Source organism: Ambystoma mexicanum, chromosome 9 (genome assembly GCF_040938575.1).
Source record: "Ambystoma mexicanum isolate Mex_15411 chromosome 9, UKY_AmexF1_1, whole genome shotgun sequence".
Lineage (NCBI taxonomy): Eukaryota > Metazoa > Chordata > Amphibia > Caudata > Ambystomatidae > Ambystoma > Ambystoma mexicanum.
In genome coordinates this window covers 795,844,043-795,860,901 of record NC_090931.1, presented here as the reverse complement: position 1 = coordinate 795,860,901, position 16,859 = coordinate 795,844,043, and the positions used below count along the sequence as shown (strand labels likewise).

At 45.2% G+C, this 16,859-nt stretch overlaps 1 protein-coding gene across 1 annotated transcript in view; it reads left to right on the top strand.

Annotated features, from left to right (window-relative positions):
- The window catches only part of EHHADH (enoyl-CoA hydratase and 3-hydroxyacyl CoA dehydrogenase), a 318,280-nt gene that overhangs the window by 160,189 nt on the left and 141,232 nt on the right, over positions 1-16,859 (top strand). The window contains exon 6 of the mRNA XM_069615744.1: positions 8,228-8,332. Within this exon, the coding sequence (XP_069471845.1) occupies positions 8,228-8,332 (105 nt within the window). The remainder of the gene's footprint in view (positions 1-8,227; positions 8,333-16,859) is intronic.

Here is a 16,859-nt window from a genome sequence, read left to right as displayed (position 1 = left end):
CACACAATCAGAGAGCTCTGTCCCTCTACCTCTCTTTCAACGCGTTCAAAGAATTTCTCCTGTAATATACAATCCCCAACGCAGCTGTACATGGAGAAAAATGAGTAAACTTAGGTCAGTGGATGCAGTTCAAGCTATTTGTACCAATGTCATGCCAGGCCTCAAAACTGAAGAGCGCAGAGGGACCTCGATGCCAAAATCGTACGTAGCTCCCTGCTATCGAAAAGTGGCCAAAATGTGCTGGTGCAAGAGAATATATCCAAGATGAGGAACCCGTGGGAGGAACATCCATCAGAAACGTGTTCTTTGCATCTACTCTGCTAACTAACCGCTGATTCGTTTCAGATCCATGTGAGTGCCTGGAGACCATGAAGAAGTGGCGGTACAAATCCCAGTAACATGGCAAAGCATAACGTATCATACAAGTCCGTACTGACATATCTTAAGAGTATTGTTTTTCAAAGGTGTGATTAACACCTAATAATTGGTTGATGTTACCTGTTCAGAGCTGTAGTAAAGCTAGATAACAGCAGTTCATATGTATCTTGTTCATGATGTGCAAACGTTTATTGATGGAGATAATTGTCAATATCGGCGAGTATTGAATTGCATGTATATTTATTTGATGGGTTTTGATTTATTTGTTGAGAGTTTTAATGGCTAAACTGGTGTTATTTTATTTGGCACTTGTTGAACAAAAGGCCAAATTTGTAAGTGTAACTATATTTGGATCTCTAGATGAGCACCATACCTGGATACACACACTCACACCACCCACACTACACATTTAACAAATATAAACATAGTCGAGTATGTTACCACATTCTTTGTCTTTGCATTGACATGTGCTTTGAGTTGATTCAAATTATTGAAAATATCTCCACAAAAAAAACATTACAAATGCTCCCCATCGTTTTGGCACCATTCTTTGTGGTGACGGTTTGAAATATTGGTTGGACATTTATGTGGTGTTATTTGGAGTAGGTCCCCAAATACAATGCCATGCGGTCCTCCAAATAGTTGGCGGGTGGCACGTTTTAGGTTTTCCTTAAATCCTAAGTATGTGAAAGCCAGCATGATGTGTGAAACCATTCTGAAATCCTCAGTGGCCTTTAACATTCCGCGAGATATCCTTTGAAGAGTAGTGTTGTCAGGCTCTCCTCAGAGTGTAGGATGTCGAGTGCTCGTCTTATCTGTGCATGTACAGGTATGTTTTCTTCTGCTTGAAATGTGTGACTGTCTCCATTTTGATAAATCAGATGTGTGACTTTTCTTTTTAGGGAGAGCTAGTTGACCCAAAGGCCGATGTGTATGCTAAAAATCTTGAAAATCGAAGTGGTCTATAGGGGCAGAAACCCTGATTTTGCTGGCTGTATGGAAACCAGAATTCGTTTTTTTCCAGCAATTTTTGTGCGCATGAAAACATTAACGGAGCTTAGCCAAGTTTGTAACGAGTGCTCAGATTTGGGCAGATCAAATGTATGTGAAATTTGGTAAATTTATATGGACGGGAACACACTCTAAAATAGATATCTACTGTGATGAAGAGCCCTGCATGACTCTGGGGACTTCTAGCGGGGAGTGGAGGGCACAAGGGCCCAGGCACTGAGTCAAGCTAGAGGATGACGAGCCCAGCGGTGGCATATGGGGGAAGCCCAGTTCGCCCCGCGTAGCCACCGTCATAGGGCAGGGGACAGTCACAGCAAACCTTTTGGGGTAACTGGCCCTTTAAAAGAATCTATATATGAGTCGGGGGTTCTCAAACACAGCCAGAATGATGAGACCCCATCTTCCCTGGCACCCTGTAAAACCAGTGACTTTCTCAGACTTGCTGTCCAAGCATTTAGCATTGTACCTTTAAGGCAGAAAGGATCTGGAACGGAAGGAAACAACATTCCATTTGCCTTGCTATGGCAGACGAGTACCAAAATAGATGTACTGGCGTGGGGTGAGGCCCAACAAACATGCGTGACGCAGCAAGAAACGAGTAGAGACGGAGCGAAGCTTCACACATCCTCTTTATTCTTCAGTACAACAGAACTGCCCTTGTCCCGCCTCCCACTGCCCCTCACTTCCCCTTTCCCTCACGTACTTCCCTTCCCTGAACACCTGCCCCCTCGTAACCACAGAAACGTCAACGCGACATCTCCCCCCTTTTTAAACATTAACTTTGTCCCTCACAACAGGTGAGCAGGTGATGAGGTTTGCTTACACATTTCCTCAATCCACCGGCGAGGCTTGTTCCGAGCCCATTGAGGACGGGCAATTGAAAACCCTTGCAGGCTTCCACTAACCTCCACCTCAGGAGCGCCTTCCATGTCTGATTTTTCAGTTTCCCCTTGGTCTCCTAGATATGTATCATCTGACTCATAGTCAAGAGAAACGACTAACCGGCCACTCAGTCGGCTAGATCCCAGAGAAGGAATCCCCTTGAAGTGTGAAGAGTTCTGGGTGACGGACCCTGCCACACCCTGCGCCATGATCATGGATCCCTTCTTCTGCATGACTAACAGCGACTCATCTTGAAAGACTGAAATGTGTTTGTGAGTCTGAGTTTGTTTCACTGTTACAATATCACCCACTTTGATCTGGGGTTCTCTTGCCCTTCTCTGTTGGTCCACATACTCCTTCATGTGCTCCTTGGCTGTGCCATCGCGTTCCTTCATGTCCCTGTCACGGTCCTCAGGTGGTTCTCCCGGATCGGCCTCCGGGATCCGTGTTTGCTGTGAGTAGTGCCCTGGTAGTCTTGCATCAGCTGATTTAGTACTTGCTCGAAAGGTTGCCCAGTGAGCTTTGCAATTTGAAGGGCCCGCTTGAGATTGGACATAAATCGTTCTATCATGCCATTCGCCTGTGGCCATAGGGGTGTTATCTTCCGGTGGTGGAAGCCGAGATAGTTCGCAAATTGTGCGAACTGATGCCCACTGAATGGGGGACCATTGTCCGTCTTGAGCACTCTTGGGATGCCGTAAGCGAAGAATGTGGTCAAGCGCCGGCACCACATGATGAGCGGCTGGGGAGGATATGAATTGTATTTTCGGGTAGAGGGAGTACTCGTCCATCACCAGCAACATATATTTCCCTCCTTCAACGGGCCCAAAGAAGTCGGCAGCAACAACCTCCCATATTCCTTGTGGAAGCTCTGACACTATAGGGGACACCCAGGTGGTGGGGCCGGTGGCTGGCTCAATGATGTCTTGCTCGAGCAGCTTGTGTAGTTCATCCTCCACCTTCTTTTGGATGTTGACTGGGATCCCCCGATAGTGTTGGGCTACGGGCGGATGGAGTTGTCAATGTGCAGCTTTATGGGTCGATTCTTTAGTTTCCCGATGCCTCTGAAAATACGTGGGTAGAGGTTATTGATCATGTCAACCGGGTCGATGTATTTGTGGACCATGACGTTGTACAGGATGTGAATGAGTCCCACATCAGCTGCTGCCTTGAAACTTGGAACACACCCGCTGTCAGTTTTGGTTGCTAGGACATGAATGGGGATTTTTTTCTCATTCCCCTTGTATCTGCAGGTGCCCTCGAACTGTCCTAAACACTTGAGGGGTGTCTTGGCCCCATAAGCATAAATGTCTACTGTGGCAGGGAACAGTTTTGGCGGTGTGGGCAGGTCCTTGAAGATGGTTTCACTAACGACATTGACCGTGGCCCCGGTGTCGATGAGGAACTCTGTAGGCTGCTCATTTAGTTTAATGATTATGGTAGGGCTGTGTGCTGTTGCGGTGGGATTGCCTAGGGCATATATGTAGGCCTTCCTCTTTTGATCGCTCCCCGATGAGCTTGGATCAGAGTCAGATGGCGACTGTTCAACAAGATAGCAAACGTGACGTCTTGATCTGCGTCCGGCCTGGCATGCATCACGTATCTCCTTCTGTCTCTCCTATCTCTTCTTTGCCTCTCCTCCCCCAAATCCCTTTCTTTTGAGTCCGGGGTTGCCTGGTTAGCTGGCCCTTGGGGAGCCGTGTTGGGGTGGTTCCCAGAGGAAGAGCTGGCCTTTGGTTTGGGTCGGGACAGTGTCTTCCTGGTCCATTCCCTCCCTTTGTCATGGAATAGCCTGCACACGGACTTGAAGTGGCCCTCTTCACCACACGTGGTGCAGCGCTAGCCGATGGCTGGGCAGGTCCCTTCATGGGGGTATTCAAACCCGCATTTGTAGCAAAAGAGTTCCTGCGATCTTCTCTCCTGCTGCAACCTGTGGATGTTCTCCCCTGGAGTCAGGTTATTGAAACGTTGTTTCTGAAGCAGTTTCCTGCAAAACGTCTGCGACTCGCACCCTGCCATTATTTGTGATCGGAGTGCCTCCGTGTTGGAGTAGTTGGCAAAGTCGCAGTGTTTCATTTTGGTGCGGAGCCGCATGACATAGGCGTCCATGGTCTCACCCTTGCTTTGCTTGGTACTGTGGAAGAGATGCCTCTCGTAACTCACGTTGGTGTGGGGAGTGAAGTAGGCGGCTAGCGCGTCTTTTAGGTCATGCAGAGAGTCAATAGAGTCGGGGGAAAACTTGTCGATGATGTAACGTGTTACGGAGCCCACTGCCAACTTCAACAGGCATTTCTGACGTGCGTCTTCTATGGGTCCTGTGGCCCCCATGTATAATTCAAAGTCTCTGATCCATTTGGTCCACCTGGGACCCATGTTACTCGTGTCTGAGACATCAAAAGCCCCTGGCATTTGTGCCGCTATTGTGTCTGGGAGCCTGTATGGCGTCTGATCCACCACTTGGGGGCCCTGCCCTTGCTGTCCATCAGCCTGTGGCTGTGCACCCTGGTCATTATCTTGGACCGACATTGTCCTGAACAGCCCCTGGCCATTCTAAATTCTTCAATGGGTGTGTTGTAGATCACCTCTGGTGTCCCTTTGCTCTTGATGGCCGACTCCTTAGGCAAAAGCACCATCAGGGTTGGACAGGGTCTCTGAATGTCCCTCTGCCCTTTGGGGACTTGGATGGCCGCCTTCTATGGGCAGCCAGCAGCGTGTTCCCGCTGCAGTCCAGCTCCTCCTCCACCCCACGTGGAGCCTTCAGCATTCCGTTAGGCGCTCCAGCGCCTCATGCGAGAGGCCTTTCCCCTCCAATGTCCCTTGTGGGTGCAGCACACCCTCGCTGCGGTCCGGAGCGCTCTCCTCTGCACGTGGAACTGCTGCGTTCTGCTGGGCATTCCAACGCCACACGTGCGCGGCCTCACCGCTCCATTGACACCTACCACCTCGGAAGGCTACCCACCTCGTTGCCAATGTACTGGCATGGGGTGAGGCCCAACAAAAGCATGTGGCGCAGCAATAAACGACTAGAGACGGAGCGATGCTTCACACATCCTCTTTATTCTTCAGTACAGCAGAACTGCCCTTGTCCCGCCTCCCGTCTCCGTCAATTCCGCTTTCTCTCACGTACTTCCCTTCCCTGAACACCCGCCCCCTGGTAACAACAGAAAAGTCAACACGACAATAGACAGCATAGAAATCTCGCGGTCTTAAGCGATTCACTCCATGGTCGATGGAGGCATTGCAGCAAGGGAGTCCGTTCCCCTCGCAGCGACGAGCAAACGCCAAAGTAAGTCCAAAACAGACTCGTTCTGATCCGTGGCTACTCACGACTTGTGAGGCATTCGTTCCTTAGGCTCTGTCCCTCTGATGCACTTTGAAGTGATTTATTGTAATGTTGTGCTTTACAAAACATGAATGAAACAAAAATAGAATTATCAGCTGCGTAACAAACCGAATAAGTTGGTTGTTTAGGCTCCCTCAGTGAAGGCCACGCTCAATAATCACACCAGCGATGGTTCAGTATTTACATATTCAGCATTCACAGAAACTCCTGATACTAGCCTACAATGCTAAGGTATTCTATCCTCTCCTCTCCTCCGTTTCCGGATTTTCACTGGGGAGAACTCTAGCATGGCTGTGCAGTGGAGTAGTAACTTTGCTGAAAATCTTGAGGGGTGGGGGAACATGACATCTAAATGAAAGGGGGCTCTGTCAAATGAGTTGGACAAAATGGTGAGCCACAATAGTTGGGGGGACAAACCCCCTCCCCCCACCCCCCCTAAAATGAGTCGTTATGCTTGTGCTGGCGAGTAAGTAGCGCTTAACCATAGAAAAATCAGTTCTCCTCAGGATGATAAATCAATAGCACAATCATATTGACTTTGCAAATTACTGCATGACAGAGTAGAACTGATTTTTCTGTGGTAAAGCGCAACTCGCCAGCACAAGCCTAACGACTGTACACTTTGGAAGGAGAGGTGAAGGGGCATACCTCCCAGTGCTGTCGATGCAGCTAACCATCCCGCAGTAGTTGATGGCCAGAGCGCCCCAAGCAACCTTTATACCCCCACACAATCTCTAATCCCCCCTAGAATTACGCCCACGGGGCTATACTTTCTTAGTAGGGACCGCCACATTCGGGGGCCTGGCAGCATTCCTTGCTCCAAGCTGATCTCCAGGATTTTGATAGAGGTGCTGTGATTATAGATTGGATGATGTCATCAATCGAGAACCCTCTGCCACCTATAGTTTACCAGTTGTTGCTATAACATCATTTAGCTGGGAAAATCCAACTCAAAGCCAGGCCCTGCCGTTCCTCTTGGAATGGGTAGAGTGGTACAGAAGAGAGATGTTTCGCTGGCAGAGCACATTATATCCATTCACCGCCTGTGAACCCATGCTTTCCAGTCCTCTTCAGCAAGCTGAAATAGACCAGCCGTGAGCATGCCATTACAGCCTGCTTCCCAAAACCAGAGTACATGTAGACATGTCTAGAGCACGCATGACATGTTCTCCAGCAAATCTTTTTGAATGGTATTTGCGTGTATCAGGGATTCTATAGGCACTTCCAGATGTGCATGTGTTGCAGGGGTGCCCTCTTAGTGGACAGTGGCAAGGTTATTAACCCGCCACTACGGGAACATATATTAGCTTAGTTTTTCATAAGAGCCATGAAGGAGCGTGGGTTATCGTAAGTGACATTTCTTCCTGTTGTATTGATTCACATTTGAAAATCAACTTGTTATGGAAAACAGACCAATTGTTGTGTGAACAGCCGACACAGGTTTCACGCCAGCATACTTTATCAAGACTGGAAACAGGAGGAAGAGCCAGGACCCACACAACAAGCCAGGTACTAGAGAGGATTGCTAATATATCCTTATAGAAATAATCTTTTATGTAATGGGATTTATCATAATATTCACAGCCTTTTTGCTCTATGTGCATTAAAATGAGAGTGCACACTGCATAGACTAAATGCATTAATTTTGAAGCGTACCTTTAAAACTCCGGCCTTGATAAAGCACGTTAGGGAGAAACACGCATTGTCAGTTTCACATGGTTGGTCTGTTTCAAATGACAAGTTGAATACCTAATGGGAATCAGTACATCAGGAATACATTCAAGTTAAGGCAACTCAAACTACTGCATGGTTCCCTTGTTTTGAAGCTTTGAACAGTTCTGAATATAACAATAATTTACTATTATTTTACTATAATTTCTAGATGTTGCAGGCAGATGGTCAAAACATTTTCTCCGACCATACCTCCAGATTTGTTCCAGTCTTAGGCATTGGGAATCCATTGCAAGTGCACATCTGAGACGTTTATAGGTTTATCCTCATTTACTCCAGTGCAAATCTTTGTGTACCAGGCTCATTCTTTCGAAACTGGGCCTCATTACGAGTTCGGCGGTGTGGCCAAAAACGGTGGTAATGCAGTGGTAACAAAGTCACCACTGCATTACCACACCACCAAACTACGGGTTTGGAGGTAAGGCAGAGGAAACACCTCAAGCAGAATCCAGGAAGTAATTCCTCTGCTTTAAAGCCCCCAAAAATGCCAACTCGTCAGAATTACCATCAGTGGTAATTCTGCCAAAATCTCCATGGAGTACTACGGAGGCCAATAAATGGGGGTCTAACACTGCCTACAACCACTAGTAATCTGGCGGTGATTGTGCCGGACCAAGTGGTGGTAATGGTAAATCCGTTTGGTGGTATTGCAGCCAATTTACAATCGAGTTACCAGCAAACGTGTAATGAGGGTATCTTATGCTAGTCTGAACATATTCACAAAGAAGTTTTGAATTTAAAAAATGGCTTTTTAGCTCAAACCAAATGAAAGGCAATGTAGAGTTGTGCTTCCATTCTAGACATGAAAATGCTTGCAAGAAGGGCATGTGCCTGTTATTGTTGGTCTCCACTTATCAATGCATGTGATTGTATTTCTTGCAGGACAGTATGTGTCAGCGCCTGCAGCCCTGAAACTGGGTCTCTTGGATTCAGTGGTGGAAGACAATGTAGTTCAAGCAGCGGTCGACTTGGCTCATAATGTTATTGGTAAGTATTTACTGTACTTTATTGGATTTATACTGTGCAACCCTATACCCATAGGCTTAAGGGCACACATGAATCAAACAAACCGAACAAACCAACAGAGAAACCATGTGCCAGGAGCATGGGAAAGAGAAAGGAAGCAATGGGGAAGTTAGGCTAATAGCAATGTCTTCAATTGTTTTCTGGAAGTCTGAGTGGACCTCAGCACTCTGGGGTGCAGTGGCAGCTCTGGGGCCGCATTCTGAAACGAGCCCTTCATAGCTTTGCTGGTGTTGCATCCAGGGATGACTAACTGCTCGGCATTATTGGATCTGAAAGTATGCAACTGAAATATACTGGTATCCCAACCATTTTGAAAAATGCAAAAACCGCGCTTAGGCCAACGCAGACTGATGTTTTCCAGTTAAGCTCAGTTGAATGCCCATGGAAACTGTTTGAATGCAAAGAAGACTGACACTCTGATTGTAATTAATATACTTCAGTGCACCGTGTTATGGACTACTCTGGGGGAAATCGCAGCTTACCCGTCACACATGTATTTACTGGTTCCAGATTGATTTATGGACGATGCAAGGATTTCATGTTGGCATGGCCGGGTGTACTAGCGAAGATGGCTACTGAAGCGATAGAGAAGGGGAAGGGGCGGGGGGGGTGCAACTCCTCTCCCCACACTGAATAACAGCAGTACTTTGTGCAGGTTTTCGTTGCATAGAGCTGGATAAGAAGCCTGGGAGCCGAAGCATCGGGTGAATGTGAGTAGTTGGGCGAGCAGTTGTCTGGGAGTGAGAACCTGTGAGGATTTTACCAATTGAGGCACAGAGACTCTGAATGTTAGGAACCTGGCTGCGGTGAGAGGAGGAGGGAAGGTGTGCAGATGGGTAGGTGGCCTAAGGGAGGATGGGCCTGAGCAGATGCGCTTTGCCTATGATGGCAGCAACTGGAGATCTGAGGCTCCACATTACATACGGTGACTTGCACTTCATATGAGATCCAAACTGGCATTGGATGGCCTAAACGGGGCATTTTAGGCTGCGCTTGCCATATGATGACAGCATCCGGACATGTGAGGTATTAACTGGATGGTGCTGCTAGGGCATGTGGGGCTGTATCTGAGCCACATGAACCATCCTTGCCCTACCAATGGAGCACCCCTTTTGTTTTCCTTAATAACTATTTGTGATTTTGTCAATCATAAAGTTATTTTATAATTTTTTTTTTCTATCTGCAACATATTTCTGTGTTGTGATCAGGACAAAGGACATTTGACAACTCTTCCTGTGATGTCATGGGGTGCATGATGTCACTTCCGCAACTTTACACATTTTGGGGAATTGCTCTGCCTGGTACAGTGAACAACAAGCAGAGGCGTTGCTAGAGGGGTTTGGGGGGGGGGCTCAGTGAGCTATAGCCCCAAGTCCTTTGGTTGTAGCCCTGAATAGAAACTCAGGGGTTAAAACCAAAAGGCTAGCTAGCCCTGAGTCCTGACAGTCCCGTCATTAGTGTAGCCCCGGGTCCTTTCCAGACCTAGCAACACCCCTGACGACCAGCAGTGGAAAAACACATTAGCCTGATTTCAATAAAAACACATCAACTGAAATCAATACACACTGTAAGACACCAAAGTCCAGTCCCAGTATGGAATTGGAATTTTCCTCTGTAGCAATTGAGTAGATGCCTATTTCGCCAGTATATCAGAAACGGATTCTAGCAGAAACAAGCTTTAACTGGGCAGCTGACTTTCCATTGGTGGGGCCTGTTAACCTTTGGGACCTTTTCTATTTCCATGAGAAATGGCTCAGGCCATCTTTCCTTTGATAAAGCACTTCCTGACATGGCGCAGAACTTGGATTTCCTGTTTAATTTGCTACTCTGATCACATTAAATGGAGTACTGTTTGTAGGGTTTGTTCTAATAAACCATCAGCACAAGACAACGATTATTAACCTCCTCACACAGCCAATCAGAAGGCTCGGAATGCAGCCAGCAACTATTCCTATGGACTCTATTATCCACAAGAATTAGACCTCATAATTACAGCGGGAAACAGCAGAAAGCTATTATCTTTTTTCAATAAAAATGTTCCTCTGTACAAATATGTTTTTTGTAACAGCACCTTACATTTGATGCGTGACGGGGAACATCAAATTAACATGCCAAAGTGAAAGCTAAAACATGACAAGTTCTTTTGTGTACAGCAACCATGCCCATTTTACATGAAACCTAATGCATTCTTATGGTAAATCCGTTTCAGTTCAAGTTTACAGTTGGAATGCTTACCTTTTAAAGACAAACATATTTAAATACTACAAAATAAAACCACATTGAATTTACTAACACGTTTTGCCTATTTAGTTTACTCTCTATCAACACACGGTTCAAAACCGTTAATGCTGTTAGTACCATGTGCTAGTAGCCTTATAGAACTCGGATGGGGTGATGACCTTTCCCCAACTTAATGACCCCTCACTGGATCACTAAGTAAGACAAAGGAATGGATATGCTCTTTTTTTTATTTGTGCAGAAAAAGTAAAGGTCATAAACATGTGATGAGCGTGGGTGGGCAGATGAGCGTTGCAATTAGAGGCTGTTTCTAAATGGAGGCGTGCATCAGAAATCTCTAGGCTGAGCCCCGGCATGAACCCGCTGAAGCTGTTCTACACAGCCATTGCGGGCGCTGGTTAAGTTCCTGTTGTTTTTCTCAGAATACTGCAGAGGTCACAAGCAATGAGGAATTGAAGGTTGTTAGAATGCGGTCTGCCGGCTTTCCGATGCCAGCTCAAATACACTATTTATTCTGTTCTTTACCAGTCTTTGTGCCACAATGTGAACCTCTACTGCTTTTGATCAGTCTATTCATCTGCCACAAATCTGGTTTGTCTTTAAAATTTATTTGTTGAAATTCACTTCAACTTCATGTGTTGAATCTGATGGTCGTCACTCCTTTCCCGGCGTGACCTCTCCCCATGTGGCCAGGGGACGGCAGCCACTTCCTGACCCTGGGAGCGGTTATATAAGGGGGGAGCCCATGAGAGGAGACAACCTCCGGGAGAGTATCAGGGCACCATCGAACAAGACATTTTATACCCGTTCCAATATTGAGGATACCCCATCAATACCCAATGCCTTAAAGGCATATTAGTACCTCTCATCATCCACCTAGGAAAGATACTGAAGACCTTCTATCAAGGTCTGTATATAAGCCGTCAAAATCTGACTTACCCTCTAACACTCATGTAAGCACCTTCTCAGACTCTACCTACAAGTAATCCCGACCTGACTTGCCCTTAAAGAACATTGACAACATTCACCCTGACTTTACACGCAAATCATCAAGCATGGACAACCATTCTTATAATTACTTGAATACTGGGACAAGGAAGATGAGCTGAGTAATGCAGATTTAAGAAGACCTAGAAAACAAGCACCCCAGTTCTTTTGAGCGCATACCTTTGGCCAGGAGATTTAAACAGCAGAAGCAGTTGACTGAGGCACCCCTGGTGGCAGAAAGCTGCTTCTCTCGGTACAGACCGAGAGATTGTGGGGCTGCAGAGAGTCCCGTGGAGCCAAGCGGCTTGCGGAAGAGGAAAAGGAAAGCTGACTGCAAGAGAGAACAGTTTGCGGGAATGCCAGATTACAAAGCAGTTCTCCTGGGTGTTCACAGGTGTTGAGAGGCAGCGTTTTCCTTACCAAAGCCCGAAACAAAGCAGAAGATCCTAGCAGGAACCGCGAGAGTTAAAGGAGCCGAGGAATGAAGGCGGTGAGATGGAAGTAAACACTGAACGACCGGTACCGGCTTTCCATGGGAGAAACAGAGTATGACAGTAAGAGCCGGTAAGTCCACCAAGTGGAAGCAGGGACACAGGCATATTGGCAGCCATGCCAAATCTGAATAACTGTTAAAGAAGCAAATCAAGTACATGAAAAAGAAAGAGCCAGTGAGGATTTATGCAAAAGGGAAAACAGAACACAAGTAAGAGACTTTCAGGTTTGTGAGTGTATGAAGTACACATATAAGGAAATCCCTGCTGGCAGGATAGTACACCAGGCAGATACAGTATCAGATAAAACAAACAGAAAATAATATCAAGTTTGGAAGTGTGTGACAAGCCCACATGAGAAAATCCCTGAAAGGAGAATACACCAGGCAAGTGAAATCTGTATGGAAAATATACATTTAAGAAAGCCCTGGCAGGAGAGTTTACCAGGCAGTTGCAAGTGTGAGCATTTAAAGTCATGGCAGGAGAGTATATCAGGCAGTTGCAAGTGTGTTCATATAAAGCCTTGGTTGGGGAGCACACCAGGCAAGGACAAACTAAACAGTGTATAAGAAATGCATCACCTGAGAGGGTCCTGAGAATGATATATCAGGACGAGCAAAGGGGCTGTGTGAAACCAAAGAGAAGAGGAGTTAAACCCTAGCAGGAGAGTACACCAGGTATCTTAACAAGATACAGACAAAAAGCCAACTTGTTTTGGGTACTAGTTGCGTTGTGGATCAACAGAAACTCAAGGAATTGATATCTTTGAATACACAACAGACGGAAGAGAAATCCAGGGGAAGTGAGCCACCCTCTGGAATAAGGAACTCTATCCTTCTGGAACCTTTGTGTGTGACATTACCCTTTTCATCTTAGAATTTATTTTGTTAGAATGGGAGGGGCCAGAATAGTACTTTGGACACAGGATGGTTTTGCTTTAGACATTCTGACATTGACAGACCCTTAGTTTTGGTTTTAGGGCGGGAACCATCTCTAGAGCAGGTACAGAGGCATTTCCACGCCCCCTTCTATTTTAATAAATGTCTTTGACCAAAACCATGACTCCATTGTATGTGAGTCTCATTTCTGGCTCCTCAAATTCATTTGATATTAAGCAACAAGCCTTTGCTGGGCGCTGCCTGAGCGCAGGCCCCCTTATTGAAATGGGGATCTGGGGCAAACAATACCTAGATAGGCCAGGTTCCCTGGTGCAACATGGTCTGAGACCATGTCGCATATTTCAGGGGTTGCTATTTTGTGCACTGCAATTTGTACAGGATTCTAAAGTTAATGCGCTCTTTCCTGCACTAGTGCAATAAGTCAGACAATAGCAATCACTGCACTCACAACAATCGTGAACAGATGCAGGACATTATCCTACAGGCTGGATGACATGTGTGAAATACAACAGATTAAATCAGTAACTACTGGTTAATCTGTGTTCGTACACTTAGCTGCATAGGAATATCACTTTAACTCCTTCAAGAATCTTTTAACGTTACAATATTCGAGGAGGTAACTGGAATTTCCAATGGAAGTGAGGCTGCAGATACCAGAGTGCAGTGTTATATTGATTTAAATTCTGTGCATTTAATACTCGACCAGGCCAGCTCAAGCATCATACTGCCTCATTGAACGTAAATTGCATACAGCGAACAACCAATGTTTGCACCTACGTGCTGTGGGATCCCCAGCATGCAATTTCTAATATTTGCAAGTCGGAGGATAAAAGGAAACAGTGTACAGCAAGGTGTACTCACTTTTCTCTCTTTTATTTTCCTCTCTGTCCTGTGAAAAAGCAAACACCATCAGCAAATTGCACTTTGCAGGCGGCACTCCTATGGAAACCACCTGGTCTTGACCAGGTACGAAATCGAGGTCGATTCCATAGGAACCCATTCGTTTTAGACCTGCCAGAAAGAATCATGGAGGTGTAAAACAAAACACACTGACGTGATGGAGGAGGTCCGCATGGTAGAGATCTTTCATCCACTCGCACCTCGCCATTGTCACTGCTCAAAAATGGGTGGGAAATGGAAGTGTAAAAGCAGTATGTGTCCCTTTTACGTCTCCGTCTTCTGCTTTGCCGCATTCACAATGAGCACCCATGCATGCAGCTTTCTGCTTTCTGTGGTGTTATTATACTTGCGAGCTCTTTTCACATCATATGCATTTTTGGTTTTGTTAGTTTCCCAAATTGGTCAGAAATGTGTGAAAGTTCTCAGGTTGCCTCCGACATTGGAATCCTTGAGATGTTTAAATGGAAGATACCATTTATTTGGTTATCATTTGAATGTGCGTTCACAATTGTCCATTATGTTGGTGGTAATTTGACTTTTTGGTGCCTACACTCTGGAATAATGTTCCTCTTTCTGTCTGTTTGTTCAATTTGTATTTTCCAATGTTTTGGAACTGTTTATATTCCAATTTGTAAAGTGCATTTCTGAAAGCGCTTCATACGTCTAAATACATTTTTTTAAAAATCCTCCCCCAGCTACTGGCCCAATAGGCACCTGCATTATTTGGAAATCAATGCGGATTCCAAGTGTGGTTGCACTTGATACTACTAAAATCGTGAAACAATTGTGTGGGGTTGGGTGATTTATTGCTAATATAATTTTGCGAATTTGAGCCTGCTATGTATGTTGAGGGACTTCAAGTTGTTGATGAACTTTTTGCTCTCTAGAGTCTGAGTGCCTTGGCATGTGGAGAACATGTCATTGACCATTTGCTGCTGGACAACTCTCCTTTGCACTGATTGGATCGGATCACAGAGATAGTGCTTAGGGTCTACGTCTCTGCATTGACTTCATGCCCCGCGAGGGAAGAGAACAGCACTGGCACCAGGAAGAAGCGGAATGAGTTAGGCAAAGCATTCTCACAATCGTATTCCTCTTTCTATATACCTATGGAGCCTCACAGCTGCATGAAATATCAGTGTCCAGGCCAGAAGTCCTATATTTAGAAGTTCAATTACTGCACTTTAGAAGTCCAATAGAAGTTCTCAAGTGCCACCAAAAGTATTCCTCTTAGCGGGCAGTCTCCTTACATACAAATCTGCTGAAAAGCATGTGGCCACTCGTTCCATACACAATTGCCTAATGGTCTTGCTATACCATTTAGGTTTACCTTTTAAGTTTACAAATTCTACTTATTCTGTTTTATCTTGGGATTCCCAGTCTTGCTCCCAAAACTTCTAACATAATTCATAAATTAACAAATAACCTCATAAAACGCGCCCTCTCAGTCTTACCCAGAAGGTGGTTTATATACAGCTTGCCCTAGGAACTGGCGGCATTCATTGTACATACTATTGAAACATCATAAACTACCCAAAAAATGCATATTCACACTCCAGTCATGATTGCCCATTTTCTTTTTTAGAATCTTCATTTGATCCCAGTCACTCTTATCTGTATGTTGTGAAGTGTCAAAATTAAATTGTAATTCTAACTCTTCACAAATTCCCGTAAACGCATTAATAACCATGCATGATCTCTTACAGTCCTCTAGATTAATGTGCTATAAAAGTGAATTACCCGCCATGCATTTAATAATAAAATAAATGACAATGTTCCTTAGCTTTCCAAAGAATTTAAATCTAGCTCCAGTCTTTCAATACGTTTTTCAAAATATATCCTTCCAATCTTGGCAACCATTGGCACTCAGTGCCAACATATACCTTAATGCCATACAACAGTATTGGTACAATCTTTTAAGGGATATCCAGGCCAGCACTGTCAGTGTATGCCCACCATACTTCATATGCCATTTTTTGGCATTTTTAAAATTAGCGGTTGAATTTAGCTCTATTTTTCCTCTTTTGCGTGATACCAAATCTCTTGTCATTAACCATGTAACCCAGATACGACAGCTCTAAGACTTCCTCTAATAGATGTTCCCCCAAATAACCCCTGAATTAAAGATGTTTGTTTATTACTGATGCACATACCTTTAGTTTTTGAGATATTCCTATCAGGTCGAAACATAGTACAGAGACGGCTCTTCTTGACATACAGACCCACATGCTCAAGATTACAGAGCATATCTAAATGGTTAATTTCTCTATTCTTATATATGTTACAGGGCCTGTTGGAAGGGGGGGCAAAGTTATAGGGAGGTCTCAAAATTTGTGTTTTTCCCTTAGATGTAATGCAAAACATAATTTGCTCACGCCTACGGCTCAAACCACTGGATGGATTTTCACCAAATTTGCACCATGTATCAGTGGCTTGGTCCCAGAAGCATGCTTTTGTAGATTTGCTGTAAATCCGTTTAGTATTTTTTTTAAAGAGCCAAAAAGTAGGTAAACAAATGTGCTATTTGGGTTCTGTCTGTAGACTTGCTTCTATTTGGTCGACGGAGGGCCTCCGATTGGTCCAGAGGGCGGTGTGATGTCCGCAGACATTGGAAGCGCCCGCTGATTGGATGGTAAAAAGCATGAGGTGAGTCATATTTTTTGGAAACACCCGCCATGTTGGATTCGCGGACAGCGCCTGCGAAACATCGCGGTAAAAGCATTAAAAAGTACAACATTGCACTTGTCAAACTAATGAAACAATCTCTGGGGAGTTGAGGGGTGATGAGGATGAGATGGGATATGGCCATAAAAAGCCAAAAAACAGGTGTTTTTTCATCTCAGATGTCCGCAAACAGTTCAGGGACAGCCGTGTCATGTTCGCGAACATCACAGTTGTTCTGGGACATCCATACATATTTCTGCATTACAGGGTTGGTAAAAAGCAGTTTGTGGATGGCGTATAACTTTGGCG